Below are 27,649 nucleotides of genomic sequence, written 5' to 3' on the forward strand. Positions count from 1 at the left end.
ATACATTCAAAATACAAAACATTCCAAGGATGTTGCAAAAAGATGTAGAAAAAGCAACAAGGCAGGTCAAATTTCCTGTTTTTTGACATCGATTGTGCCCCTTTCAAGTTTCCAAATATCCATCTGGTTGTGCTACTGCATGATTTGATGAGGTCTCTATCGGCAGCTACGGAGGCAAAAGCCTCCATCAGCAAGAATAGTTCGTAATAGCCAGGAGTGTTAGAGTGGGAGTGGGTGGGAAAAGAGTTAAGTCAAGAGACGTATTGAGAGAAAGTCATGTTGTGCCCCTCCAAATGTCGGAAACATCTGCCCAGTTGTTTCTGAACTGAGCAGACAGGTGGAGGAACCAGCGACGCTGCTGGAGTTTAGCAGGGAAATTGTGTGTTGCTAGAAGGGGAGAGAACGTCTGCATTGGACTAAGAGATTGTCTTTGTTGAAGCCACAGGCCCCAAGAAATGGGTGGCCTGGGGGAAACAAATAGGTGGTGTTAGCTGAGTTCTTAGTGGGCAGGTGCCTGCAGAAGATAACTAGCCTCCTTATTGGAAGTTGAAAAGAACCCTGAACTCTCTGTTGGCCCTTGGAGGTAGGACTGGGGCATTTTGACTGTACAGTATCAGGGAAGCTTGTTCTGATGATTCTGTTAGTGCCATTATTGTGGCTAGTCTGTGGCTAAAGGCCATTGGTTTCGAGGCCTGTCAATCTGGAATCCTTCATAGAATATCAGCGTTAGAAGGGACCTCAGGAGGTTCTAGTCCAACAGGACCACTCCCCAGACAGATTTTTGCCCCAAATCCCTAAATGGCCCCCATCATGGATTGAACTCACAACCCTGGGTTTAGCAGGCCAATGCTCAAACCACTGAGCTATCCCTCCTCCCCAAGTTGTTAGCTCTAGAATTCTATAAACAATTATTCAGGACTCACAATTTCATTGCATAGAGGAATCCCCATAAATACGTTTCCAATAGACTTAACAAGAGAGCTAATTAGGTAGAGCACCTTTGGGCAGGGACTGTCTTAAAGCTACGGACTCATGTAATTTGGGCCCTCTCCAGATGGTAGCAATGGGCTGATCTGGAAGCTTCTTCCATTTTGAATGACAGATCTCATGAGATCGGTTTCGTTTTCACATTGTTTCCACTGGCTTGCACCAAAATCTCCTGGCATGGCTGATCATGTGAAATTGTGGCTGTGTTAGAATCAGAAATAGGGCCACGCAGCCTGGAACCGAAACGAGTAAAGGTGAGTTTGGAGCCAGGAATTTGAAGCCGAGGCCGCCGTTGAAATTCAAAGCAGTTATGCTTTGAGGGTTTATTCTGGGCAAAATTCTGTTAGTTTTGCTCAGATTAAATAGGAATGTTTGTATGGCCCTTATCACCATAGTGTTTGAGTGTTTCACTGTCTTTAGTGGATTTATTGTCAACTTCTCTGTATAGAACAGTGGCACAGGCAAATTAAGCAACTTTGCCCAAGGTAACACCAGAAATCTATGTCTGAACTAGGAGCTAACCCCAGTTCTTCTCAGCCCTTGTCCAGTGCTCTATCCACTAGGTAATCCTTCCTCCTTGGGAATACTAGTGGAATAAAGTGCTATTCAGTGCAAGTAAGAGTGTCAGGATCTGTCTCATAAGACTCAACTCTCTGCCCTTCCTGTGGTTTGGTGGGTTTCTCAGTCTTTAATTGCTTTCTACAGTGAGAGGTAGAAACAGCTGTTTCTAAACTGTGCAAATACGGCTGCTGCCTTCACTCCGACCTCAAGTTTGCCTCCAGCTGTTGCAGACTGCTTTCCTACCAATGGTGCCCAAGCCTTCTAATATTTCAGGAGTCTTTCTGAAGCTAGGGAACATGATTTCAGAGTGCTCTCGTGCTGAATGGCCCTCAGCTACTAGGAACACAGCCTTGGCCGTGTGTGCGAGGAGGTATTTTAAAAACCGCCACGTTGCAGAATAAGCTGGATTTCCTTTCCAAAGGATCTGTCCAAAGCCCCCGGTGTCCGTCTGGGCTCCAGATGCTACAGGAGCTACATCAGTTTGTTTTCTTTCTTTGGGGTGGGATGGAATAGCACAAATGTTCCTCTAGCACCCGGTGCTGTTCTGCCAGATTATGTGAACAAGAGAGAAAGGAGGCGTGTGAGAATTGTGTTCAGATAATACTCTACTAACACAGCTGGAGGCCATCGACTCACCCCATGGGCCGGTCACATTTATCAAAAATGGCTTTACAGTCATTAAAATGGATGATTTTGGTTTCTCCCCCCAGTGAAAAATTGCTAAAAAAAACTCAGTTTCCAAAAACGTTGGGTTGTCAAAAACCAACATTTTTCATTTTGTCAAAAAAATAAATGAAACATTCAGTGACAAGTTTTGAACAAAAACATTTTTTGTTGGTTTCTTTTGGAGTGTGTGGATAAGACAGTATTTTTTAAACCAGCCTTAACTGTGGGTGGTGTGGTGGTTCCCTCGGGCAGGGGTTTTATAGTGATCAAGAAGAGAGATTTTTGAGTCCTTGCTCTCCCCCATCCTTTCTAAAAGGAGAAATGAGATAACCAAGGGATTGTGAGTTCCGACTCACTGCAATCAGTGGACGGGCTGTTTCTAGGCTGCTCAGGAGCTCACATGTGTGTATCTGGAAGTCTCTTGTTTCTGGACACTTTCCATGCAGTTGTGATTAAATTAGTGATCACAGTCCATTAATGGACCCTGAGAGGGCTGCGGTGGGAAGCGGCCTCGCCAAGCTCTCGAGCGTTACAAGAGTTGCTGTGCACCCATCTTTAAAACAAAGGAGTTGGTCTTACTCCGCTGTCAGACTGGTGGCAGTTTGGACTAACTTCAGTGGTGTGGTCACAGTCTGTAATGTCAGTAAGAGGAGAATCAGACGCCCTGTGTGTAGTACTGTTGCTAACACATCCCTCACTAGAGCTAGGACCTTCCACATCCACTGAGTGAAAACAACTGTGCTGTCTAGCCGCTCAGTGAGGAATACCATCATTCCCTTCAGATCTCTAGTCCTCAGAGGTACTACTTCCCTGGGCTGCAGGACCGACTGAGACAGTGTTTAACAGTTAGCTAGAGTCCCTCTGATTTTACAGGGATCTGGTCGTTGCCCTATGCATATTACACAGCTTAGAAAAATACAAAGCCCTCGGATCCATTATATCAGATAAATGTTTGTCAGGCTGCTAAATGTCACAGCCTCTGCCCTTGCTTTCCTTTTCCCCACACCCAACCCCCCGCCTGGCCAGGAAAATCCAGAGAGAACATATGGAGCGAATCGCCCACAAAACAACTCTCAAACCTGCAGTTGAGTTCAGAAATCTCCACTGAATAGTTTTAACAAATCATTTTGAGCACACAAGTGGGCTGCAAACCATTCACTTCAGCTACTCATCCCCTCCTTCCCCGCTGCCAGCCCCACCGCAGGCCAGTGTGAAGGTGCGTTTCACCGCTCCACAATTAGGCACGCAGTTGTGCCTCAGTTTCCCTACCAAGGACAGTCTTCCCCAGGCTGATCGTTTGATCTGGCCAGACCAAAAATCTTCTCCTTCCAGAGCAATGAAAGTGCAAACTCTTTTCATCCTCCTTGGGCACAACCCTCTGCTAGGGTCTGTGCAGTCATTAAATCGACCCCCCTTGGTTGTAGAGGGCTTCCTCCCCCCTTCAACCAAGGGTCAAGACCTCCCTGGGCTACAACTTCCCATTCAATGCTTCCCCTCCGCTGCAGGGTTTCCATATCACCTCTCTAGGTAGCATCATACTGGGGCCTCCCGTTAGGTAAGCTCCAGCCTTCGCATGCTAATACTTGGAGCAGCTTTCCAGCTGCCCAGGGCCATGTCCTCCAAAGCCTGCTTCCCACGAGGCCTTCCTCTGGCCTCTTGAGCCAAGCACCTGTCTGCAGGGAACGCTCCCCACCTTAGCTCAGGCCCCAGCACATCACCATCCTCGCCCAGGACTCTAACTGGCAGCAAGCTTTTCTCTCCGGCGCCCTCCTTCCCGGCAGGTCTTGCTGTAGCTTGCAGTCAGCTGATCTGGGAGGCAAACCAGGCATAGGTGGTAGCTGTGGCCTGAGCCCCTGTGATAGCTGGCATACGGCCATCCAGCGATTTGGCCACGCCCTCACCTGGGGGCTGCCCCATGGCCACCGCCCGAGCAGAGAGGAGACTGGGCGTGGATGCTCCCTCCCTTCCTGACAGTGGTGTTAGCAGCAACAGGATTCTCCTTCCCCTCCTGGCAGCAGCAGTGTGGCCCCAACATGGTGCCTTGACCCCCCCCCCCCCGTGCCCCTCCCAGAGTCTTGTATGACTGTGGGGCCAGGTGGCTCTATTCGCTGCTGCTCCTGCCAGCAGACATCATTGCTTTACACCCAGGCCACGTTCCCAAGCTTTTCTTTGCCATCACGAGAGCTAGAAATGTCAGGGCCAGATCCTCAGCTGTTGCACATCCACTGGTGCGACACCTATTTACCCCAGCTCAGACTTTGGCCTCTAACTGTTTTCTTAAATGGCAGCAGGGGGAGGGTTGACCTCACTTCCTGATTCTGTCCTGTGTTGATTCTTTCGGTTTGGATTCACATGTTCAGACTAATAATCCTCTGGGATCATGGCATTTCACAACTGGTGGCTGTCTGTCGGCAACCCATACTGGGAGAGAGACTGTCTGTCGCCCGCTAGTGGCCGATCAGTAAACTAGAGCAGGGGTCCCCAGTGCGGTGCTCGTGGGCGCCATGGCGCCCACCGGGGCGTCTAAGTGCACCCACGTACTGGCCGGCGGACGAGCATCTGCCGAAATGGATGACGAATTTCGGCGGATGCTCGTCCGCCGCCAAGGTCCTCCGTGGCTCGTCGAAAAAGGTTGGGGACCACTGAACGAGAGTAATGCAGTAATGAAGTTACTAAGCTAGGCCAACAAGTAGCAATGCAGGGTTTTAACTCTGAAGGTTATGAGTTCAAACCACGGCATGAGCCCCACAGATCAGACTGAACCTAACTCGGTGAATTTTATTTGCAAGTCAGGTTTCTTTTCAAAACTCTTTGGCCAGCCCTATAGGACATTCCCCACTCACGTCTCTTCCTCTCTCTGCAGCTGGTGAAGCTATGCAGTGGGATGATTGAGGCTGGGAAAGCCTACATCACCACCAACAAGCACTTCGTCAGTGGGGTCCGAGACCTGTCGCAGCAATGCAAGAAGGACGAAATGATTTCGGTGAGTTGCCTTGCGGGGAGCGGGAGCGAGCATCAGAAAGGGTTAAACTTCCCTACAAAAGACTGGGGCATTATATATGGGAGGAGGACTGCTGGGGATTCTCTCTAAACCGAGCAAATAAAAATGTTTCCCAGGAGTAGGCAGACGCCCGTGATGCTAGGTGTGTGCTTTGCAATATGCAATGTTGCATTGGGTTTCTACATGGTGCTTCTTTTGACTTCCTATCGGAGGTCCTCTACGCTAGTATCTTTTACTTATATATGTACATCTCTATAGAGAGGCAAGTGAGGGGACCAGGAATCAGGACTTTGGGTTCCCTGCCCAGTTTTGCCACTGCCTCAGCGGACAAGAAAGACACATGATCGCTGCGTGACTCAGTTTACCCTCCTGTGACATGGGTTCAGTTTACCTGTCTCACTAAAGGAAGGCTGGAGAGCAGATGGTTGTGAGGCATAATATCTGCAACGCACACTGAGATCTTTGCAGCCACGTGCTGCTATTATCAGCTGTGGCAGGGAGGGGCAGTGATATCCAGTGAACGCCATCAAAGGCAAGGAAATCCTGCCAACTCTCATTCCAGCTGGGGTCAGAATTTTAACAGAAATCTCCCCGGGATCCCTGAGAGTCTATCCAGCGCATTGGAGGATCTTTACATGGAAGCTGTGCTATAGACGTGCAGAATATTGATCCCTTTGGGTGAAATTTGTCCCCGTACAGAGGATCAGCCCGAGGCCTATTCATCATTGAAGTCTCACATAGAGACAGATTTCACCTCGGTGTCTGAAAGAATCCCCAGATAATGCAACATTGCAAAGGTTGAAGAATAGGATCCTTGTTTGCAAGAGGCACTATGGTTTTAAGAAGCCAGAATGCAAACAGGATCCTTGGAATCTAGGTCAGCGAGCATTGGTGATTTGGGAAACGTGGATAACCATCGTGCAAGAGAAAGAGCCCGGCGGTGCTGGTTTCAGTACTAAACCGGAAAGGACGGGCGGCCTCTGGCTTCAGTGCCAGCCATTTATTTCAAAGCACAGTTGCCAGCTGACAGAGCGAGCTCCTCAGTGGCTTAAAGAGTATCCTTCCCTCGCCTGCCAGTGCTGGAGGAAGGTCAGCTGCCCCCATTCATTGCCTGTCCTCTTCTCCTTTCACAGGAGTGCCTCGACAAATTTGGAGACAGCCTGCAGGAAATGATTAACTATCACATGGTAAGGTGTCACCTCCCTCTTGTTTTGTTTGTGTGCTGGCGGCCAGCCCTTAATAGACTCGCCTCCCTCTCTAGATGCTCCTTAATGATCTGTTGGTTTTGGATTAGGCAGCAGTCGTATGGCACTGGCCAAAGGCTGCGTCTATGAAGGAATCCTCTTAAGCATCCCTTTCCCTGGACACTAGGCAGCAATTACAAAAGTGAAGGGGTGCGGGATCGGGGGGATGTTGTACAAGGTTCTTCCCTCTTTAATGAGTCACGTTCTGCCTCAGTTGCTCTGGTGCAACGTCTAGTAGTTGTGTACTTTGTGCAGTGATCGGTGGGGTTGCATGGGTGCATTAATCAGTGGGTTTGTACTGGTCTGCATGGGGGCATCGCACCAGTTTGCACGTGTGCATTGATCAGAGAGGTTGCACCAGGTTACACACGTCCATTGGTCTGTGGTAGTGCACTGAATGCATTGGTCAGTGCGGTGGCATGAGTGCATAGATCCATGGTGGTGCAGTGGGTGCATTGATCCATAGGGTGCATGAGTGGCATTGGTTAATGGGGCTGCATGAGTGTAGCCGAAGGTGGGATTTGCCCCGCTGTCTTTAACCAAACATGCAGGACACTGGATGGGAATGTGGGGCAATGCTGTGCCCAGCGAGGTGAAGATGAGACTTTCAGCACCCTTACGGATACCACGTGCGCAGGGTTGCTATCCCCACTCTCTTCTGTTGGAAGGGTAAGGCCCCAAAGGAGGATGCACTCTCTGAAGAATGTGCTGCATGTTGCCCATCCCAGGCACCAAAGGGATCTTCTCTGCATCTAACAGTTAGGCAGAGAGAGATACACAATCAGAGGACAGTTCAAGGCAGCTGCGACCTTCTGGTGTCTGGGCCAACTGGAAAGAAAGCCATAGACTTTGCAGTCAGCCGCAGGTTGGGGAGGGGAGGGGAGAGGACAGGGCATCTCTCATCTTTACTTGCACTGTGGACTCACGGCAGCCAAAGTTTTCAGGGACGTGCAACCAGTGTCAGAGGGAGAGGAGTTAGAATGCTCATCCCCCAAATGGAAAAAGCAAACCCACGCTGTGGATGATTCATTCTTCTTTGGTGATTATGGTGGGAGCTGTGTGTGAGGCCAGGGCAGGACTAGATGGGGTCCTGAGGAACTCCAATACTCAGCATGTTCACCGTGAATGCCTCACTTGCATAGCCTGCATGTATTCCAGACTGGGGGGCAGAGGGAGGCCAGGATCCTCTTGGAAGCCACTCAGCATTGATCTCTGCCCTACCAGCAGGAGTGGCTTGAAGGTCACCTTGCTGCTCCTGCTTTGGAGTTTTGCATTGGCTTGATACGTCCGTGTGAAGCCAGAACCCAAAGCAATATTCCAGGGGGTGTGAGCCACAGGTGGATTGGAACCAAAGGACCTGTTGGAGTGAGCAATCCACTGAACACAGTCTTCCGGGTTGTGTGCAGCTTCGGGGTTAAGGACAAACTGGAGTATATTAATGCCACAATAGATTAAAGGAAGAAAGTGGCCAGATAAAGGCTGATTCTGGACTTCAATGCGTCTCGAAACCAGAGCACCTGGGGTGGGAGAATCTGTCCTGTGAACGCCCAGGCACAAGATTTATGAGCCTTGCAGAGGAGAAAGATGGTTCTCACTCTGTGGCCCTGAGCCAGCCATGCAGTATGTGACTCAGTAGGAGACGAGAGCGCTTCAGACCAAAGGAGGCTTTAGGGTGTCGGCGCTGGAGTGACCCAGTTTTATCCCCCATTGTCCCTGTCACTGTGCATGAGGGATGATGCGTGCTTTTGGGACACAAGCTGATTGTATGCGATTGGAGGCAAAGCTGCAGCGAGTCCATTTCGTTATCTGGGAAGCAGGTAGAGAGATCACGTTTCCTAATGGGAAATGACAGAGGGGAAGAGGTAAAAATACACCCAGGCTTTCTGGGCGTGTTAGCGTCTGAGAGCAAAGTTGACCAGTGATATAGAAACCCAACAGCAGGAGGACTGTACCAAACCTGAGTGTGTGTCAGAGAAGGGTGTGCGTGTGAGAGAGATAGGGCTGTAAGCCCAGTCTACACTAGGCGTGCTTTGCTGGTATAGCTAGACCAGTATACTGTACCGGCAAAATGCTCCTAGTGTAGACACAGCTTTACCCACAAAGCTTTTGCTGGTATAGTTCATTCCATCCCCACCCCTGTGTGAAAGAAGCAATATTGGTAAAAGCAAAGTGTTGCTGGTAGAACTGTGTTCACACTAGGGGCTTCTGGTGGTACAGCTCTGTCCGCTGGAAATCACACCTCTTCACGCCCCTGATCCATGTAGATTTGCCTGCAAAACTCTGACGTGTAGACCACGGCAGAGAGATACGGGGGGTGGTGGTGGTGGTGGTGAGGGAGAGAACGAATGAAGGCATGAGAAGAGAAGACAGAGCCCTATATCCCCAGCCTTGGCTCTGTCTGCCAGAGGTTGCGACATGCTATTAATGTTTAACGACATGCAGTTTGCTGAACTAGAAGTGCCAAATGTGCCAATTAAACCACCGTTGCTACCGTGGAGGATGTGGCGAGAGAGGGGAAGTCCAGAGCTGGCTGCAAGTGCAGCAGACTGACGGCATGGGCTAAGCTCCTATTTGGTAGGCATGGGCCAGGCCGTGGGTCTCTCACTCTCCTTTTGCCCCTCACACCAACCCTTGGGCCTAGTTTTTCCCTTGGGTCCCCACTTATTTCACTGAGTGTTACCCCCCCACCCCCACACACATTGATGGTAGAATCCTTGTGGTGGGTCCCTGGAGCCCCAACCTGAATAAAAGCAACAGCAGCTAGAAGTGATGGCCGGGATTCTCCAACGGGGCTGGTGAGATCCTGGCTCTCCAACTTGAGGCACAGCCAAGAGGCTGATTCTCCCAAACCGCTGTGCAGCTCCCCTCTGAAAATTCAGGCCTCTTGAAGGTGTCCCAGGTATCCCAGGCTGGGCACCCAAAGGCTAAGGCCTCGGTCTGGGCTATGATTTAGACTCGAGCCAGGGCGAGCGGAGGGTCAATAAGCCCAGTCCCTTCTCTCCTTTACCAGTAGATTAGCTATTTTGGCAACACTCTAAAGCCGGAATTTACTCACTCACGTTACAGCTAATGGTGACCCCAAAGCACATAGAAGAGCAGAATTCCCTCCTTCCCCTGATGCCCACACGTAATTCCCATGAATTATTTCAGGACAGTGACGTCAGGGAGCCTGAAGCCTCTGATTCAGTTGTTACTCAAGGAGACCTCTCCTTAGATGGGGCCCTTTATTAACGGGTAGGTGAGACGGTCAGGGGTTTATTAGAACTGCAGTTTAACTCTGGGACCCACGTCGGTCAACCTCATCCACATGCATGAGGGCAGGGTTGGAGCACAGGGGATGAGAGAGGCATGGGGTCACTACTCAAAAAGAAAACTACATTAAACAGGCCACTCAGTATGAAAATTACCAAACTCGATTTGTAGCTTTCATTTGTCCCCCGGGGGTTAGGCTGGGCTCTTTTGAGGCTGTCTGGGCATTTTCAGAGACTGTTCCCCCTCCAAAGTCCTTCTGGTTATGGGGGCACTTGGTCTCTGAGTGTTTCAAAAGAGTCTGCAGCGATCCGGTTTGTTTATGAAGGTGGAGTATGGCTAGACCCTGGGTGAGGACTTATCTCCAACCCCTCCCTGCTGTAATGGGCTCATACCAGCCTGGTGGATCCTTGTGGCCAGCAGAGCTTTGCAAGCTGTCTTCCGCCCAGCGGCTGTGTTGCAAGAGTCAGCAAACTCTGGGACACAGCAGCCCTCCTCCTGGTTGCTGCCCTGTCCTGTGACAAACTCTTCCTTTTCAATTTACTTCTCCCAAGCAGACCGGGTTCGGCAGCCGTGCTTATTTAGTACCAGCTGAGCCCAGAAGAGCTTGCTAGCCTTTTCCTGAGTGGGATGGGGGTATGTCCCATCACACCCAACCTTTTCCAAAAGTGACTCTTCTGGGAACACCAATAAGCAGTGACAACGTTCCCAGAGCCAAAACCATAGTGGCGCTGCCAATGGGTATAACCCCTCCTGCCCTCATCCCGTTCCATCCTGTCCTGTCAGGGGCGTTCCCCACTGTTCATAAGCACCCAATTTTAAAGAGATGGCATCTCATTTTTTGCTAGCTGTATGCCCAAAGCAAGACATATGCCGGAAGACTCGCTCCTAAGTGGTTTTGGGTGCAATTGCTCATCCCCAGGAAATGTCTTTGGAGTGACTGTAACATCCTTGAGCCAGCTATGATGCTTTGCCATTAGCCAAGTTATTTTTAGTGGTTCTTCTGCTGTCTCCCCTCTTGTGTATGTGTGTGTGAACATCTTGGCTCATCCAGGCGCAAAGATGTCAGCTACGAAGCAGTGACCAGTGCTAAGTCCAGGCATGTGTCCAGTACAGTATGTACGACTGGAACGAATTAGAAAGAAGGAAGAATGCCCTAAAATTCAGTTGGAGGAAGTTAAAGTCACTTGTTCTTTAACTTTATTGCTGGAGCATTGGCCTGGGAAACATCCCTGCGTCTAGTCCTGCTAGGACCATTCCCTGCAAAATCCATGTATGAGATGCATTGCTGAATGGAAAAAACTAATATGCTAAAGCATCCCCAACTTTTACATGAGACACAAGCAGGAAAAGAGAATAGTTTATCTGAAGCAAAATCCACTGCAAAGAAAGGATGATCTTGTGGTTAAAGCAATAAGCAAGGACTTGGCAGCCCTGGTAGTATCCCCCATCCACCACCACCTTCCTTTTGGACTTCAAGCAGGTCACCTAATCTCTTTATGCCTCAGTTTCCATATCCATAAAATGGGATTAATAATACTTTCCTACCTCAGAGTGAGTGTTGTGCAGATAATTACATTAGCGATTGTAAGGAACTCAGATAAAGGCCACAGCAATATTTTAATTAGGTACCTTTTGCCCTAGTAAGGGTGAAAGGCGGGGGAGGGGGAAGTAGAAGGGTGAGGGCAAGGACAATAGGTTTAGTACTGAAATGAAAAATGCTAGGAGCTAAACATCAGTTATGTCAGTGCAAGTATGCTGACTTCAGTGAGATTGCACTAGTGCATTTGAAAACAGAAATGGGCCCTGGGCTACTAGCGGAAATTCAAGAGAGACACAGTGTGAGAAAATAAGATTGTGCCATGGAAAAATCCCACTCTGGAGGAATTCCAAATACTCTACCACAGTCAACAGACTGCTTAGCAGAGAACTAGAAAATACAGTGCCGAGGGCAGTCTTGTATTGGCTAAAGGAACTCATTAGCTGGGACATGACATGCTCAGGGTGGAACCGATCCCCATGGTTGGGGTCAGGAAGGAATTTTCTCCCGGGTCAGATTGGGGGTCACTTGCCAGGATCCAGGGCTGCCCAGAGGATTCAGGGGGTCTGGGGCAAAGCGGGGGAGCTGCGGCGCTTGTACTCACCCGGCGGCGGTCCGGGTCTTCGGCGGCGGGGGGCCCTTCAGTCGCTCCGCGTCTTCGGCAGCACTGAAGGGCCCCCCACCGCCAAAATGCCGCCGAAGTCCAGGAGAGACTGAAGGGCCCCCCACCGCTGAAATGCTGCCGAAGACCTGGACCGCCGCCGGGCCAGGGCTTGTGGGGCCCCTGTGGGGCCCGGGGCCTGGGGCAAATTGCCCCCCCTGGGCGGCCCTGCCAGAATCATCTGGGTTTATCTCACTCACTCCATTCCTTGCCATTGCTTGGAGCCTCCGGCATTGACGCCCCTGTTCTCTGCCAATGACACATAATAGTTTTGTCTCCAAAGGGCTGTAATGCTTTGGTCTGATTCTGGTTGTTAGCTCTGGCGTGCGGGTGCTGGGTGGTGGTGGTGGTTTCCATTTCTAATTTTTTGCGCGTCTGTGATTTGATTTGCAAGTGGAGGCAGCAAGAGGCAAATGCTATTGTGCATTTGCCCTGCTTGAGTCCAAATCTGCTTCTGCAGCGGGTATGTTGGGATCAGTAATGCTGTGCAGGCCGGCGGGAGGGGGTCCCGTCATGCCCTGACAACGTAGCGTGGCTCCTGGGTGTGGTTAGTTTATTGAAATATATATTTTTATACCACGAAAGAAAAGAAGGAGAGACAAGGAGACATTGTGATGATAATGATGATGGTGAAGCAGAAGGTCAAGGTCCAAGATACCTTGAACTTCTCACTCTTCAATGGGGCTTGTTTGTTTTGGTTAATGTTACGGGGAACAGTGGTTACTCTCGGAAGCCCAGGGGAAGTGTTTCTGTCACATGCCAGTTATATGGCAGGGAGACTAATTTCACCGGCTGCTCTGGAAAAAATAGCCCTCCAGAATCTTAAACAATAGGCTTTCTAGGACATTCCTTTTGGTAGTGTACACTTAAAGGCTTGAAACACGGAGCTGGAATGCATTGTAGACCATACCATTGCTCCCACCAGTGCGGCAATGCTGACCTCTTGAGGCAGTTGGCATTGGTATTGTCAATGCGCCCCGACAGCTTGCAATTAGGCCAGGCTTCCCATTGTATCCGGCCTGTGGGGAGCTGTCTGAGCACTATCTCCTTCTTCACTGCGCTTCCCCTCTGCAAACACGCGCCAGAAACAACCCAGGCAGGGTCCACAGCTCTCTCCCGTCTCTTTGTGATGTTCATTAGATCCCAACAGGGCTAATCCACTCGGAGAAGTTGCTCGGTAGTGTTAGCACTGATCCTGAGTTATTCCATGGTTGCCTCTATCATCGTTTGCAACGGTTGAGTGTGTTCTCACTAGCTAGGTCAAAGCCAGCTTGGGTATGTCTGCATAGGCTGCAGTCACACCTCTGATTGCCATGTAGACCTGCCCTCAATGTCATGCTGGGAGCCGTTGGGTGGAGTTTTTCTGGATCAGCTCTCAACTGGTCTCTCCTGCCCCAGCGCCTGAACCTGGCTTGTGCAACTGAATTAAGATTCAGAACAAAGAAACTGGAAAAAAGATGTTTGGAGTAATGACATGGAGGGGGAAGTGAAAAAAACCAACCCCCCCATCAAACATGTCTTTATTATTACTCATAATAGGGCGTAAGAATAACATGGATCCTTCTCTCTTTGTCCCACCAGTGCTGCCCCATGAGCTGCCCAGTAGGGGGTGCTGGATCAGTGCCTCTTACTTACAGTGGTTCTCAAACTTTTGTACTGGTGACCCCTTTCACATAGCAAGCCTCTGAATGCAACCCCCCCTTATAAATTAAAACCACATTTTTATATATTTAAACACCATTAGAAATGCTGGAGGCAAAGCAGGGTTTGGAGTGGTGGCTGGCAGCTCGAGACCCCCCATGTAATAACCTCACAACCCCCCCCAGTTTGAGAACCCCTGCATTACAACCTCTTCCTTCGTCCCAAATGCGTCTCAGCTTAGTCTGCTCGCTGAGCCAAGGTACCAAGTATCAGAGGGGTAGCCGTGTTAGACTGTATCCACAAAACCAACGAGGAGTCCATGCATCTGAAGAAGTGGGTTTTTTACCCACGAAAGCTTATGCCCAAATAAATCTGTTAGTCTTTAAGGTGCCACCGGACTCCTCGTTGGTTTTGAGTCAAGGTAGTTGATCAGTGGCTGCTTTCCCTAAAGCTGAGGCACTGAGCACCCCTTCTTTTCTCTGTTGCCAGCACCTGCCCCAAAATACACACAAGCTTAGAGCCATTAACAATCTGCCGGGCCATTAAATATGAGAAAACAACTTTTGCCTCTTTTGATAGAATCTGGTGAATGTAATTAAATGTGAGAGTAACAAGATCTGCCCGTAGCTAAAGGCGAGAAAGGCCTTTGCCAGTCCTGGATCAATAGTTCTCAGCTTCATGGGCGGCTGGACTGAGAGTAATGAGGCAATACGACGGCGTGTGGAATGATGGCAGTGCAGAAGCTCACGTATGTTTCCTGTGGCCATTAAACCACACTCTTGAACGGGAGACTGGTCCCCAGCAACTGCTGATTGGGAATCCCAGCTCCCTGCGCGGCTGCGAAGGGCCATTGTTCTGCCCAGTGGAGTCACTTGTCTAATCTGAATACAGAGGTGCTGCAGGAGTAGCGTAATCCTCCCCATAGATGTCTAGAGCAGAGGCTGTCCTTTACGGCAACCCCTTCATACGGACTGGCTGCCCAGAGTAGAGTGTGTTCGAGTTCTCAGCATCCCACTTTAACCAGATAGCGAAAGGGAGAGTGTGATGGGACACCCCCCATGCCTCTGGTGGAAAGGCTAAGGAGCATTCCCACATTCAGGCATCCGTAGCCTAAAGTGGCTATCCCTTCACCCTAACCGTGTCTCTCATGTGGTCTCTGGTGAGATTTTGTTCAGGCTTGAAGCTACAGGTCAGGCTTGCTAGCAATCCATTCCAGCCAGTCCCTTGGGTAGATACTTACTGCAAGGTTTGTTGGGCACGCAAAGGATAACAGAGACACGACCTAGTAATACACAGCTATCCATCCACACAGGGAATTTCCAGCCAGGACTCAATGCCCAAGAGCAAAACTCATGCCATCAGGACCCCTGAGAGGAAATAAATGTCAGGGAGACACAGGGCAAAAAACCCATGAAAGGGGCATTTCTAGTGACATTATAATCCACAAGAGTAGGCTGAGTCATAGAACCAGCCAGGGGAATTGCAATGGTATTTTAAAGCATTTTATGTTTATATTCCACTCACCAACAGTACTAGCATCAAGGGGGTGCCACAGTAGGGCTGACTGAGCTGAATGTGGTCTGCTGATCTATCGGAATGCTCCAAAAATACTACTGTTATACATCTGAAATAATAAATAATCCATCTCTCTCTCCCTCTCTCAGTCTGATTTATCTATGTATCAGAACTGGTGGGAAAACAGGATATATGTTTCAAGGAATTTTTTATGGAAAGTTCATCCTGTGTTTTTTTTTTTTTTTTGAGAAATTTTATTGACAAAATCAAAAGGCAGAAAATTTCCAACAAGGTTTATTTCCCCTCCCACCATTTTCTGTCTTTGTATCCATCCATCCATCCATCCATCTCCATGTCTCTCTATGTATCCATCTATCCACCCCCTGAATGTTCCCCTCTAGCTACCTTGTCTATCAGGAATCACTGAGATAAGAAGGAAAAAGCATGCAAGTGAAAATGCAGGGGCAATACAATTATTCAGGTGGAGTGAATTCAGCTATCCCTCCTCCTTAGGGGGAGGGATAGCTCAGTGGTTTGAGCACTGGCCTGCTAAACCCAGGGTTGTGAGTTCAATCCTTGAAGGGGCCACTTGGGGATTTGGGGCAAAATCAGTACGTGGTCCTGCTAGTGAAGGCAGGGGGCTGGACTTGATGACCTTTCAAGGTCCCTTCCAGTTTTAGGAGATGGGGTATCTCCATTAATAATTAAAGTCCATAAAGCCCATGTATGGCCCTTTAGCAGCACCAGGCTGTTTTCAGAATCCCAAGTTGTGACATTATAGTTGCTCTCCAGCACGGTTCCAACCAGCCCAGTCAGTTCTACTCTGTACCTCATCCCCCTCTGGCCTTAAACCGCGCGGTCCATCCCTAGCTGCTGTGGCTCCGTCACAGTATCTAGCAGCAGCAGCCTGCAGAGGAGATGTAGCTGCACTGAATGGGCTGGGAAGCATTTCCTGCTGTCAAGGAAAAAGCCACCCAAGCTGTGAGGAGTCAGTGAGGCAGATGCCAGATGTCTTGGGGCTGATTGTGTTGTGTTTTAGGCAAAGAGAGAGAACTATCTAAAGGATGGAAAAGGAGAATTCCTCCAAGCTGCTTGCTCCCCACAGAGCTGGTCGGGCTCTGAGTAGTTTCCTACAGCACATAGTGATGGGCCAGATGCATCAGGCTGCTCTAGTGGGAAACGTTTAAATGGATGCAGAATTGTCAGCTGACAAAGTGAGTCCTGTAGGATAGTGTCACCGTATCATGACATTGGTGTCATCATGTCACCTCGCAATGACATTTCACCAGCCTCCCCTCCCCCAAATACTTTGGGATATTTTAATGTCCGGTGGGCTATGGTACAGCGCCACCAAAATCAGGACCTGGATCTCCCAGCCAAAGCAAATGCTCAGAACCCAGTGAAATTCCAGGTTCTCATTAGTGTAGTGAACCACCAAAAGTTTGGTGGTTGGGTTCAGAGAAATCCCCACAGATCTGGGTTTTTCTGGGAACTATTTGAATCACTTGGATCTGAGAACAAGTTTTCTGGTCACGTTTAGGTACTTCCTACTCCTGGGTGAGAGGCTTTTACAGTATTACAGGAACTTCTCTTTCCAAAGCCAGAAATGCAGAAGCAGCGGTAATAATGTGTGCGGGGCAGGAGCATCTGATCTGGACTTTTTCAAGTTTTAGGTGCCCTTCACATTTTAGATGTATGATCTGTTTGATTCTTCTTTCAGCCAAACACTACGTGTAATCCCTGCTAACTCATTGGCCTGGAATCAGTCTCTTCCCCTCCTTGTGACTCAGTTAACACAGCTTGAATGAGAAGGACCTTGCTGAAAAGTAGCTGGGGAGATTGTGATGGGGCGTACCATCAGTCACACACTGTAGATGAAGCAGCTCACTAGGTGGCTTGCTCGACCTCTTATTGCCCCTCCAGGAACAGCTACTGGGCCTCAGCCTGGGCCTGCTGTTGTTGTGTAAGATGTCTCAACAAATATTCCCTTCTCCCCTTTGCTAGGAAGGCAGGCTTGGTCATCCCACTTCTCCCACCATGGTTTGTAGCATGCACTCACTACTAGCGTGCCCCCGTCTCTCATGACATGGCACTGCTGGAGTTCTTCTCTAGTGCCCCCTTGTGTCCTGATTCAGCAATGGTCTGCCCCTTCCGTGGGCTAGCCTTCCAACTAGGTCAGCTCTCAGTCTGGTCCCCTTTTGGAGTTAACAGAACACAAATTAAATCTGAACTCAGAATACTCCATGATATAAACACTGCCCTTCACAGAGATCCAAGGCCAGTGTTGTCAAGGGTAGGCCCCCGACTGGGTCAGGTTACTTGGGTTAGGGCAGAGAGAGCCCTGTTCTGGCTTCCCCCACAACTGGGCCCTAGTGAAAACAGCCAGCCCTTTTTATCTGGCCTGCTGGGCTCTCATTGGCCTCTGCCCGCTCCAGGCCCTTCAACTCTTGCTGGTTCTGCCTGCAGCTGATCATGGGAGGTCTCTCTCTAGGCAACCTCTGGATGTCTGAACTTGCTGCTCTTCCTATCCACCTTCTTAGGGCGAGGTGTGCCAAGGTGGTGGGGCCTCTGGCAGGGGGCAGTGAATGCTTGGTACATCCTGTCACACCAGTGAACAATATTCTTTAAACACCAGGCTGGAGTCACTGTAGCCCAGAGACTCCATCTGGGTCAGAGGAGAGACCCCTCCTGTCAGCTGGCTTGTTAGGTTCTGTTGCCAGAAACTTGAATAGCCAGGAAGTAAACTGTGGGAAGAGTAAGACATCAGGGAAAAATGCCCCATATGTTGTAATTGTCTAATCTTGTTGCTTTGTTGGAACAGCCTCAGTCGTATTTGCATGCTCTGTCCACGGCCCTGTCGGCCACACCCTTGCTCAGCGTGGAGAGATCAGATACCACTAAGCCAGCAGTCGTGGAGTGCATGTGTGCAGGGAAGAGGTTTGGATGCCAGGAACAACCTCTGCTGAGCTAACTACAGTCCTAGCTCTGGCCTGTGGAATAATTCAGAGCTGCCTAGACCGCAGAGTAGGCCATTCTTGTGGAAAATGTGGCAGTTACCTTGACAGAGTAGCATGGATTAATCTCCGGGTTGGTAGGGCATCTATTCCAATTCTCACTGAAGTCAGCGGGAATCTTTCTATTGACCCCAGTGGCAGCTGGCTCAGACTCGGGAAGTGCTGTGCTGCGCTGCAGGAGGTGCTGTCTTTTCGACAGAACATAAAACTAAACTTCGGATCGCTTTTGGACACTAAAGATCACAAGACACTTTGAGCAGGGATGGTCAACCCAATGCACTGCCCCAATTCCTACTCAGATATTCCATTGTGCCTCCGTAAATACCCCGGTCTCTTCTGTTAGATGCATTACTTTTCAGTTCCTATCATGTAGGTAGTGCAGCGTTACTATGTGCTCTTAAACAGCTCTAATGTTCCACCCCAGAAGTGGCTGCATTTTAGGGATGAGCGGAGTGATTCTCTTGAGTGATTGGCAGACACTTACTTCTGCTCAACTTCTGCTTTGCCTAAAAATCAGTGTTAGTTTCCCTTTCTCAGTACAGAACAATCCTTCCAGCTAGTGTACTGGCAGGGCAATATCTTAGCAACAGGGATCCTTTCCATGGAGGCTGTAGGCCTCCAAGTAACCATGCATTCTGTGTTTGCTGATTCAGTCTTGCTGCTTCCAGGGTGAAATCTTGGTCGCACTGAAGTCAATGACAAAACTCCCATTGACGCCAATGCAGGATTTCACCCCAGATTCATGGGGCTTGTTCGTTTCAATACAATGTGCATTTATGTAGCATACAAAGAACACTGCCTATGTTAGTCCATTTTGTGATATTTAGGATCTACTCCTGAAGGGTAAGAAACATATTTGCTCCCCTTCCCCTTCTCTTGCTGACCCTCGTCACTCATGCAGCACTAGAACACGTGAGTCAGGCTGAAATCCCAGTGGCTAGGAGAAAGGGTGGGTAACACAGAATCTGGAAAATCTTAGCCCGAATGATGCGTTCCAAGCATGCCGGCGGAAGCCAGAACGAGGCAGGGAACAATTCCATATTTAAAAATCAAGCTCATAATATCCCTTTGGATTTAATCTGTTTATTTGATTTTGAAAATTAAATGGAGGAGCCATTTAGACAGCTTCTGGCAGATGGTCTCAGCTGGCAAAATTAATAAAAGAGCAATACGAGAAGAACTGGAGTCAAAGCAGGCATCTCCTGTTGCTCAGCTGAGATTTGGCAGGCTTGAAATGCCCATCTATCATCAGGTGTCCCACGGAGAAGGTTGAAAGTAGAGCTGTCTCCGTACAGACCTTCTACCTGGTCACTGCGTCTTACAGAGGAGACATGCACCAATCCTCCTCACTACATGTGCTCATGTAAGTTCCCAAGCAATAGTGGCCGAGATGCTCATCCCAGTGCCATGGCGTGAATTCCAACACGGGATTTGGGATGAGGTGAGTGCAGTAACTTCTCATCATCAGAGCTCAGGGTGCAACCCCCTGTCTTAATTAGAAAAGGGTTTAGTGGTCAGTCCACATCACAAATTCATGGAGGATAGGGTCCATCAATGGCTATTAGCCAGGATGGGCAGGGATGGTGCCCCTAGCCTCTGTTTGCCAGAAGCTGGGAAAGGGCGACAGGGGATGGATCACTTGATGATGACCTGTTCTGTTCATTCCCTCTGGGGCACCTGGCACTGGCCACTGATGGAAGACAGGCTACTGGGCTAGATGGACCTTTGGTCTGACCCAGTCGGGCCATTCTTATGTAAACCCACCGAAACAACTGGCAGTCTCTGCTCAGGCCAGGAGTGAGGGGCATTGGCAGGGCTGTGTGGGGCTCAGGACTGGAATAGTGGGCGGGAGGGAGCAGGCTGCAGGTCAGGAGTGAAGGTCTGAGCAGAGGTGGGTGTGCCCCTTGCATTATGCCAACCTGCCCTTATTTCCACTTAAATCTACCCATGAAAAGTGTTAATCTTGGATTAAATTATATATAAGAAAAAGAAAAGACCTCCACTCTCCCTCCCCACATACACCTGGGCTGTTCTCTTGGGTGATCACTGCATGAAGAGAGAGAACTATCTAAAGGATGGAAAAGGAGAATTTCTCAAGCTGTTTGCTCCCCACAGAGCTGGTGGGGCTCTGAGTAGTTTCCTACAGCACATGGTGATGGGCCAGATGCATCAGGCTGCTCTAGTGGGAAACAACAAGTATCCATTTCCCAGAATCCATCCCAGAGCGATGCCATAACAGCAGAGGGACATTTCTCTTCCCAGTGGCAGAGGCCATCTCCCTAACCAGGCCTCAGCGTGCACAGCAATCCTAGTCACTACCTAAATGCAGGGGCAGGACACCCAAACCAAAACAGTGAGGACAGCCTAGGATCCCATTCTGTTGACCTGAACTCTAAGCCCTGGTCTACACTACAAAATTACTTCGATATATGTCATTCTGGGGTGTGAACAGTCCACTCCACTGAGCGACATAGTGATACTGGTCTGAGCGCTGGTGTAGACAGCGCTGCGTCGGCGGGAGAGCGCTGGTCTCTCGCCGAGGTGGATGAGCTACGCCGACGGGAGAAGCTCTCTCCCGTTGGCTTAGAGCGTCTTTATTAAAATGCAACAGCAGCACAGCTGTGCCGATGCAGTGCTTTTAAGTGTAGATCTGCCCTGAGTAACCCTCATTAGACACACGCTTGCTTCTTTTAATGCACTGCCCGGGGGTTAGTCCTGTTCATCAGTCTAGACGCTCCATCCCTCAGCCACCAAGTCTGACGCTATCCACTCAAATCTGCCCCATGCTGGAACTCGAGCCGCTTGTCCCTCCAGGCTGCCTGGGGCCAGCCGAATGAAGTGGCCTTTCCCTTCCCTTGACTTAAGCAAACATGTCCTCACGGTGGAAGCCAATAATGGAAACACTCCAGATGTGGGTGCAGGTGGAAACCAGATGGCTTTGTTGCTCTTTGCCTTCCGCTGGACAGCGTTACAAGCCTAGGGAGGCACGGTCAACATGTAAACATCACTCAGGGAGCCGCTTTTTGGAAAAAGTTGTAGGCCAGTGGCTTTTGGAGAGTGTTCCAAGAGGGCAGACTGATGCCAAAAGCAGCAAATAATTTACACTGGTGAGCTGGGTGGTCTGGGTCCCCCCTCCCACCCTCCGCCACCCTCGTTTGCATCTGTTCATATTTAGAGGCCATTCTTGACCGTTTGTATTCAGCTAGACTCTGGCATTCCTCTTGCTTTGTCCTTGGCCGCAGTCATCTGCGTAATGAATGTATTTGAGGATCCAGCCAACGCTGCTGTTGAAATCTATTACCCATAATGCTTTAGGCCTTCCAGTAGCAGGCCATGCCGTAATCAAGGGCACAATTCACTTCACTCCCAATGGGCACCGAGCTGCAGTGGAGATGTTCCACCGTGATCACCTCTGCCTGTCATCGGCAGCTTCCGGTAAAATCCCACAGCACTGTCAAAAAGTGTAAGGGACGTCTCCCGCAGTGCCCTGGCCGTCATTCCCTCTCTTAGTATTATAGGGAGGGAGGGAGAGAAATAGACAGATGGCTAGATGTTGGAAACTGCTGCTGTTGCTTCCACAGTCACTGCGCTGCATGAATCCAACCAAAAACTTTGGAGATACTGGTTTGTGAGTCTAATACTGTGTAGTGTAATGAATTCAAATTCCATTTCAATGGGCTGACATGGTAAAAACGATTCCCTTAAGCAAACCTATCAGAGTTGGCACAGTGTTTTGTCTGTTTTTCACTGACAGACTAAGGGAATTAGGAGCACAAACCCCACTTTAAAATGCCAATCAGCTGCATGTTCCTAAACCCATTAGGCCCCTTTTGAAAACCTCTCCCTTCATCTCTAACTGGCCCTTTGGAGAGGTTTTACAGGCGATTACTTGACTCAGTATAACCTCTGAAATAGGACACTGGGCTAGTACTCAGGACACCTGGGTTCAAATGCTGGCTCTGCTGCTGGGTGACCATGAGCAAGTCACATCATCTCTCTGTGCCTCCGTCTCCCCATCTATAATATGGGGATAATGATACTGACCTCCGCTGCAAAGCACTTTCAGATCGAAAGCTGCTAAGAGCGAGGTATTATTGTCTTGTATATTATTATTTTCATGTAGGTAGCATCACTCATCTCAAATAGTTTGCAGAGAGCATCAGGGTGACTCAGAGTGGATAGGTCCTGAGTTCTAGCCATTTGCATAGGTATTTATCTTGACACCTGTCGTGGGCTTTCTGAAGGTCCCACTGTATTGAACTCAATTTATTTGCCTAAAAAGGATGAAAGTGTGCCCCCCCACCACCACCGGCCAGGCTTTGAAGCGGCATTTCTGAAGGATGGAGGCATATCAGAGCTGGTGATTAGATCCCTAAGGACCATGATCTTATCCTCCAGCCAAGCTGCTACCTTCTGCAGTGCCATCTGTGTTGGGTGTGAAGGTGGCTATGGGTGGCCTGAGTTAGAAGGACTGCTCCATCCTCTCAGAGCTGGGTTCCTGAGTGGACAAGCCAGAGACCAGCCCGTTGCGTCTGCCCTACCAGTTCTTCTGGTGATTTGTACAGCAAGGTGTGAAAGGCCATCTGATAAGGAAGGGAGAAATGGCCATTGCCGGGGCAGGATATGACGCCCCGGAGCATCATGCTTGAAACCCAGGTGGGCAGGGCAGCCGCAAGGGGCAGAAAACCAAAGCAAATCAGGAAAAGGTGCTTTTACAAGCAGTGAGTTAAAAACATGATTAGCCTGAGCCAGCTGCCCTGCCAGAGCCTTGTGGAGCTTCACATACGCAATGGCTGAGAACATTCCTCTGAACTTACTCTTGGGGCTGAATCAGACCCCAGTGAAAACGGTGTGGATCTCTTGGAAATCACTTACACGGCCAAAGGAAAGTATTTAAAATGCAGCCTCTGGTGACTGTCTCCTCAGAAGGAAATAAGCATGAACGGCCTGTATGCTTCCAGGAACAGGGGGTGAATCAGCAGTTTAGGGCAGAAAGTAAAAACAGGACCGGAGGGTTCCCAGTCCATGTAGGATTAGTATGGCAGTAGCATCTTGGCTCCCCAGTCATGGACCAGGCCCCTATGGTGCTAGGCGCTGTACAAACACAGAACGGAAAGACAGCCCCCGCCCCAAAGAGTTGACAATCTAAGGATAAGGCAAAAGGCAGCACATGGATAGAGACAGAGGCTGATTACAAGAAACAAAGAGACATTGACGTGCTCTGGTCTGTTTACCAAGCTGGTTGAAGTAAGGGGCCCTTGTCTCACTTCTCAATGGCAGCTCTACGCAAGGCGTTTTACAGTTAGATCTTAACAGGGTCCAGCGCACAGCCCTTGAGCAGGACGGCAGGATTCTTAAGGAAGGAATCCACATCATAGAGAAGGGCCATAGGTAACCACACCTGGAGAGTCTCAGGCACAGGATCAGTGGGCTGATGGCAAATGGCACGGCACGAGTTTAGTGGGTCTCAGCCCAGTTCCCAGGGCACAGATGTCCCTGGCACAAAAACCACCTCCACAATTGGCAGAGTCAGCAGAAAGTCCAAGGGCTGAATGGGACGTAGATACTGAATTCCCCCTTTGCCATAGAGTGGGTCTCTTTCCAGGGCAGGATCCAGGCCTCTGGGTGGGGGTGCAGACAGTAAGTGAAACAAGCTTTCTTCTGTCTGCAGATTCCCACAGTGGGCCTGGTTTGGAGGGGGAGAGCCAGGGTCCCAGGAGGAACCAATGAACAATGTTATAGCGGGGGATCATTTGCTGTTGGGTCCATCTCCACTCTGCAAGCCCCGCCCGTCTCCACATCTGCAGGGCCTCTGGGTGTCACCAGGGAGCCTCTGTCCATCTGGCCTCAATTAGTCAAAGTGCTGCATCATCGAAAGGCACGTCTGAAATGCAAAGGCTTATTCATCATCACGGCAGTGTTCCCATGGGGCCGGGGGAGCAGACAGGCGGACCTCGCCCTGCTGGGACAGTATCGCTTGGAGAAAAGAGACCAGAACAAGGAGGGGAGATTTTGGATGCACAAGAGATATGATGGGTGTGGAGCAGCCGCTGGGACCAGTGTTGGGGAGTGAGGTTTAAATGATTGATAGGAGCAAGTTCTTCCTTTCTCCTTCTATACTTGTGGTTATGCTGCTTCCAGGGGCTCTCTCCTGGCCAGCACAGTCGGCTTGTGCTTAAAGAAGAAGTGAGGGGTGACGTGTGGTTTACTGCATGTGCCTTACTTCAGAGACCAGCACCCCTTTCCCATTGCTGAAATTGAAACCACTGGGTGCAGTTTGAGGGGACAGTGCTCCCTGCTGACACAGTGAGGAACTCGACAAACGGGAGAGGCGCAGTCGGAAATACAAGCTAGGGAGGCACAGGCTGTTACAAGGCACACTCTCTTGGGAGCTTGTAGTGACCCTCTGCAGATCATGGGAGCCACCATCCAGGAGCCTTTTATGCTGACGGCCACATGGGTGGAAAAAACGTGTGACGTAAACCAGAATTGATTGTGGTAGCACCAAGTAATGGGCACTTTGCCAGTCCACGGGAGTAATGCCCGCTCCCCCCCCCCTTCCACACAGACATACTTAGGATCCCTGGAATGTGAATCAACTTTTTTCATCTAAAATCTATTTCCATGTTCATGGTCAGCCCTGTTGTCTTTTCTGGTGAGGATGCCACCTGCCCATCTCACTGCCCAGGCACGGCAGCACAGGGTCTGATGGAGATATATATATATAAGTGTCTGTGCAGTGCAACCCCGCTTCCCCAAAGGTTACATTGGACATCCAGAACCTTGGGATAAACAGGGGAGTTGGCCAGACAGCTTTGGGAAGGACGTGTTCTCACATTCCACATTAGCATCAGTCACTGTAAAGCACTCACTCCCGCGCCAGCCACTTCTGCATTGTTCTTAGGGTGGGGAATGTGCACAGATCCCTGGCATGGAGCACCTGGTCAGTGGAGCAGGGCTGGGAATCAAACCCACCTCCCCCATAGGACAGAGGAGATCCCTAAGCCTTTGGGCTTGGCCTGGATTCCAAGAGGAGCTGAGCTCAGATCTTCCCCATAGCTTTGTAAAGTATGACATTGTCAGGCCAGGCCAGGTAACCCTCCCAGCGCTGCGCTTTGGCCTCGCCTTGGGGAAAGTTTCACGGTTTCATCTTTTCTTGTTATTTTTTCCTTTTATCTTAGATCCTTTTTGACCAAGCCCAGAGGTCGGTCCGGCAACAGCTGCACAACTTTGTGAAAGAGTGAGTACTAGTCGATTGGGTCCCCGCTGGGGCTCCCTGATGAACTACGGACCCTCTTGTGTCTGTGGTGAAAACAGGATTGCAGTGCACTGGCTATGTATATATTCAAGGCGCTGATTGGAGTGAAGGACACATCCAAGGGAAGGGAACCATGAATCCAGCAGTGGGATGGGGTGACCCCCGCTACTGTTGTCCTGTCATCTCCACATTCTGTCATGGGGGAGCTCCTAGTTCTGGGTGCAATCCAGGCCCTCCTGATTTAAAATTTAAAGCTGACCATGAAACAAACCCCCAGATCTGAGCATCCCCAAACCGTGTGAAAGTTCAGTTCCATATACACACTTTACAAGCTGACTCCTATCACCACACTGGGGCACACCAACCCCCCCCAGCTCAAACACCCCCCAAAAACCCAGATCCGTGCAGCACGGGTCTGACACCCCTCTGGTAGGAAGCCCTTTGAGCCAAGCCTGGTTTGATCGCTGCTGCCACCCCGACTGGATGAGGTACAGAATCTGCTTAGTCCGTCATCTAGATTGATATGGCTTTTAAAGCATAGGTCAGTGCCCAGCTGTCTGTCAAAATCCAGGCAGGCACTTCTCCCCCCAAGGGCTTCACTTCAGAATCCTGCAGCCTCATTAAATTCTAAGCTTCTCACCGGGCACCTGTATCCCCCCAAATCAAACCCCACCTCCCAGGACACCTTTGGTGTGTCTGAGGCAGTAAGCGGAGCCTGTAGACGTCTGTTGCACATAAACTTTGCAGGTAGGGGGGAAGGGCTCTTTCTGCCTGCGGAGGAAGCAGGCTTCTCGTGGGAGAGATCACCCAGCCGTGCAATCCTTGCACCAGTATCGTTGGAAATCTCATGAGGACACTGGCACTGTCGAATCCAAGCCTGACTCCTAACCCCAAGCTGGGTAAGATTTGGAGTCCGCCATCCCCAGGCCCTTATAAAATGGAACGTAAACCCTCCCCTCTCCCCCCCCCGATGCCACATGGCCACGTGTTCTTATTCGTCAATCTGAGGCCCGGCTGCCTCGTTCCTTTACACCTGTGCAAAGCGGGTGTAAAACACCCCGTGTGGGTGACAGAGGATACGTTGTCGTTCGGCCACACAGCTGATGCGAAGTAGAGGAGAATCAGGGCTGGGAATGATCAGGATGTGGAGAGCCCGCATCTTAGCTCACGTCTATCTCAACCTGCTCTTTCCCTTGGGTGGGGGAAACAGAATCTCTTCTGCCCGTGTAGGCTGTTTCCCTCCCCCCCGCCCCCCCGAGTGCCCGCGCAGCCCATGAGCAGGTACCAAGTGCAGCATGAGATCCCAAATCAGCTGAATATAGGTCAGCGAGGCAATGGCAGCCTTCAGCTAAGCGGGAGCTGGTTTCCATGGGAACGGGTAATTGAGTGCGAATCCATCAGCAGCTGTGGGTGGTTGGGTGTGGGGGACGACCCACAGTCGCCCCCCCTCCCAAGCACTCCCCCTCCCCCATCTCCGTCTAATCATTTCTCTGATGAGCTCAGATTTAATCTGCTTAAATCCTGGCAGCCGGAAGGGGGAATTTCACCTTCATTTTGGGGCTGTCACCGCATCGGCGTATTTGTGTTTTATTCTCCCTTTGTCGCGCCCATCAGACCCCCCCCCCCCGCCCCACCGTCACAGGCTTCGGTGCTTTGATCTTCAAATTGCTATTGTTTATCTGAAATTGGTTCTGTGGTTGGGATCATTTTAAAGAACCCCCCAGGACCACGTCGGCAGTGTCCTGGCTGTGAAAAGGAAGAGTTTTATACACAGCCTGCAGCTAGCCCTTCTCACCCCTTGACATTGCTGTGTGATTGCACTCGGGGCTGGCTTGACAGCCATGGAGCCTCTGTTTATCCAGGGGTCAGGCTCAGCACGGACAGTGGCAGGGCGAGTCCTGCCCCACTCATGTGCCTCCATCTCCACATGGAGGGGCCAGCCCTTGGGACGAGAGGAGAGTTTTTTAATACTGCTGGCCCTGCACTTGCGATCCCCCCCAAACCTGTGACTCCTGGGTTCAGAAACACTAAACTAGGTAAATATCTAGATGAGTTCATGTCCCCCCAGGAAGACCTCTGCGTACCCCCAGGGGTGCACGTACCCCTGGTTGAGAACCACCGACCTAGGGTATGTTTACATTGCAGCAGGGAGCGTGCCTCCCAACCCAGGTAGCCGTGTGGACATTGTGACGTGGGCTAACCACCTGAGTATGCTCCGGCCCACCGCCCTGCATCCGTACTCGGGTGGTGAGCCCACGCTGCAACGTCCACACTGCCAATTTTAGCACACTAGCTCAAGCGGCGCTGGAGCA

The 27,649-nt window shown here is 50.2% G+C and overlaps 1 protein-coding gene across 1 annotated transcript in view; it reads left to right on the plus strand.

Moving 5' to 3' along the window:
- ACAP3 (ArfGAP with coiled-coil, ankyrin repeat and PH domains 3) overlaps positions 1 to 27,649 on the plus strand; it is a 158,615-nt gene that overhangs the window by 79,183 nt on the left and 51,783 nt on the right. Inside the window, exons 3-5 of the mRNA XM_065575216.1 lie at positions 5,078 to 5,197; positions 6,349 to 6,402; positions 25,261 to 25,319. Coding sequence (XP_065431288.1) covers positions 5,078 to 5,197; positions 6,349 to 6,402; positions 25,261 to 25,319 — 233 coding nt within the window. The remainder of the gene's footprint in view (positions 1 to 5,077; positions 5,198 to 6,348; positions 6,403 to 25,260; positions 25,320 to 27,649) is intronic.

The sequence above is a fragment of the Chrysemys picta genome, chromosome 21 (assembly GCF_011386835.1).
Source record: "Chrysemys picta bellii isolate R12L10 chromosome 21, ASM1138683v2, whole genome shotgun sequence".
Taxonomy (NCBI): Eukaryota; Metazoa; Chordata; order Testudines; family Emydidae; genus Chrysemys; species Chrysemys picta.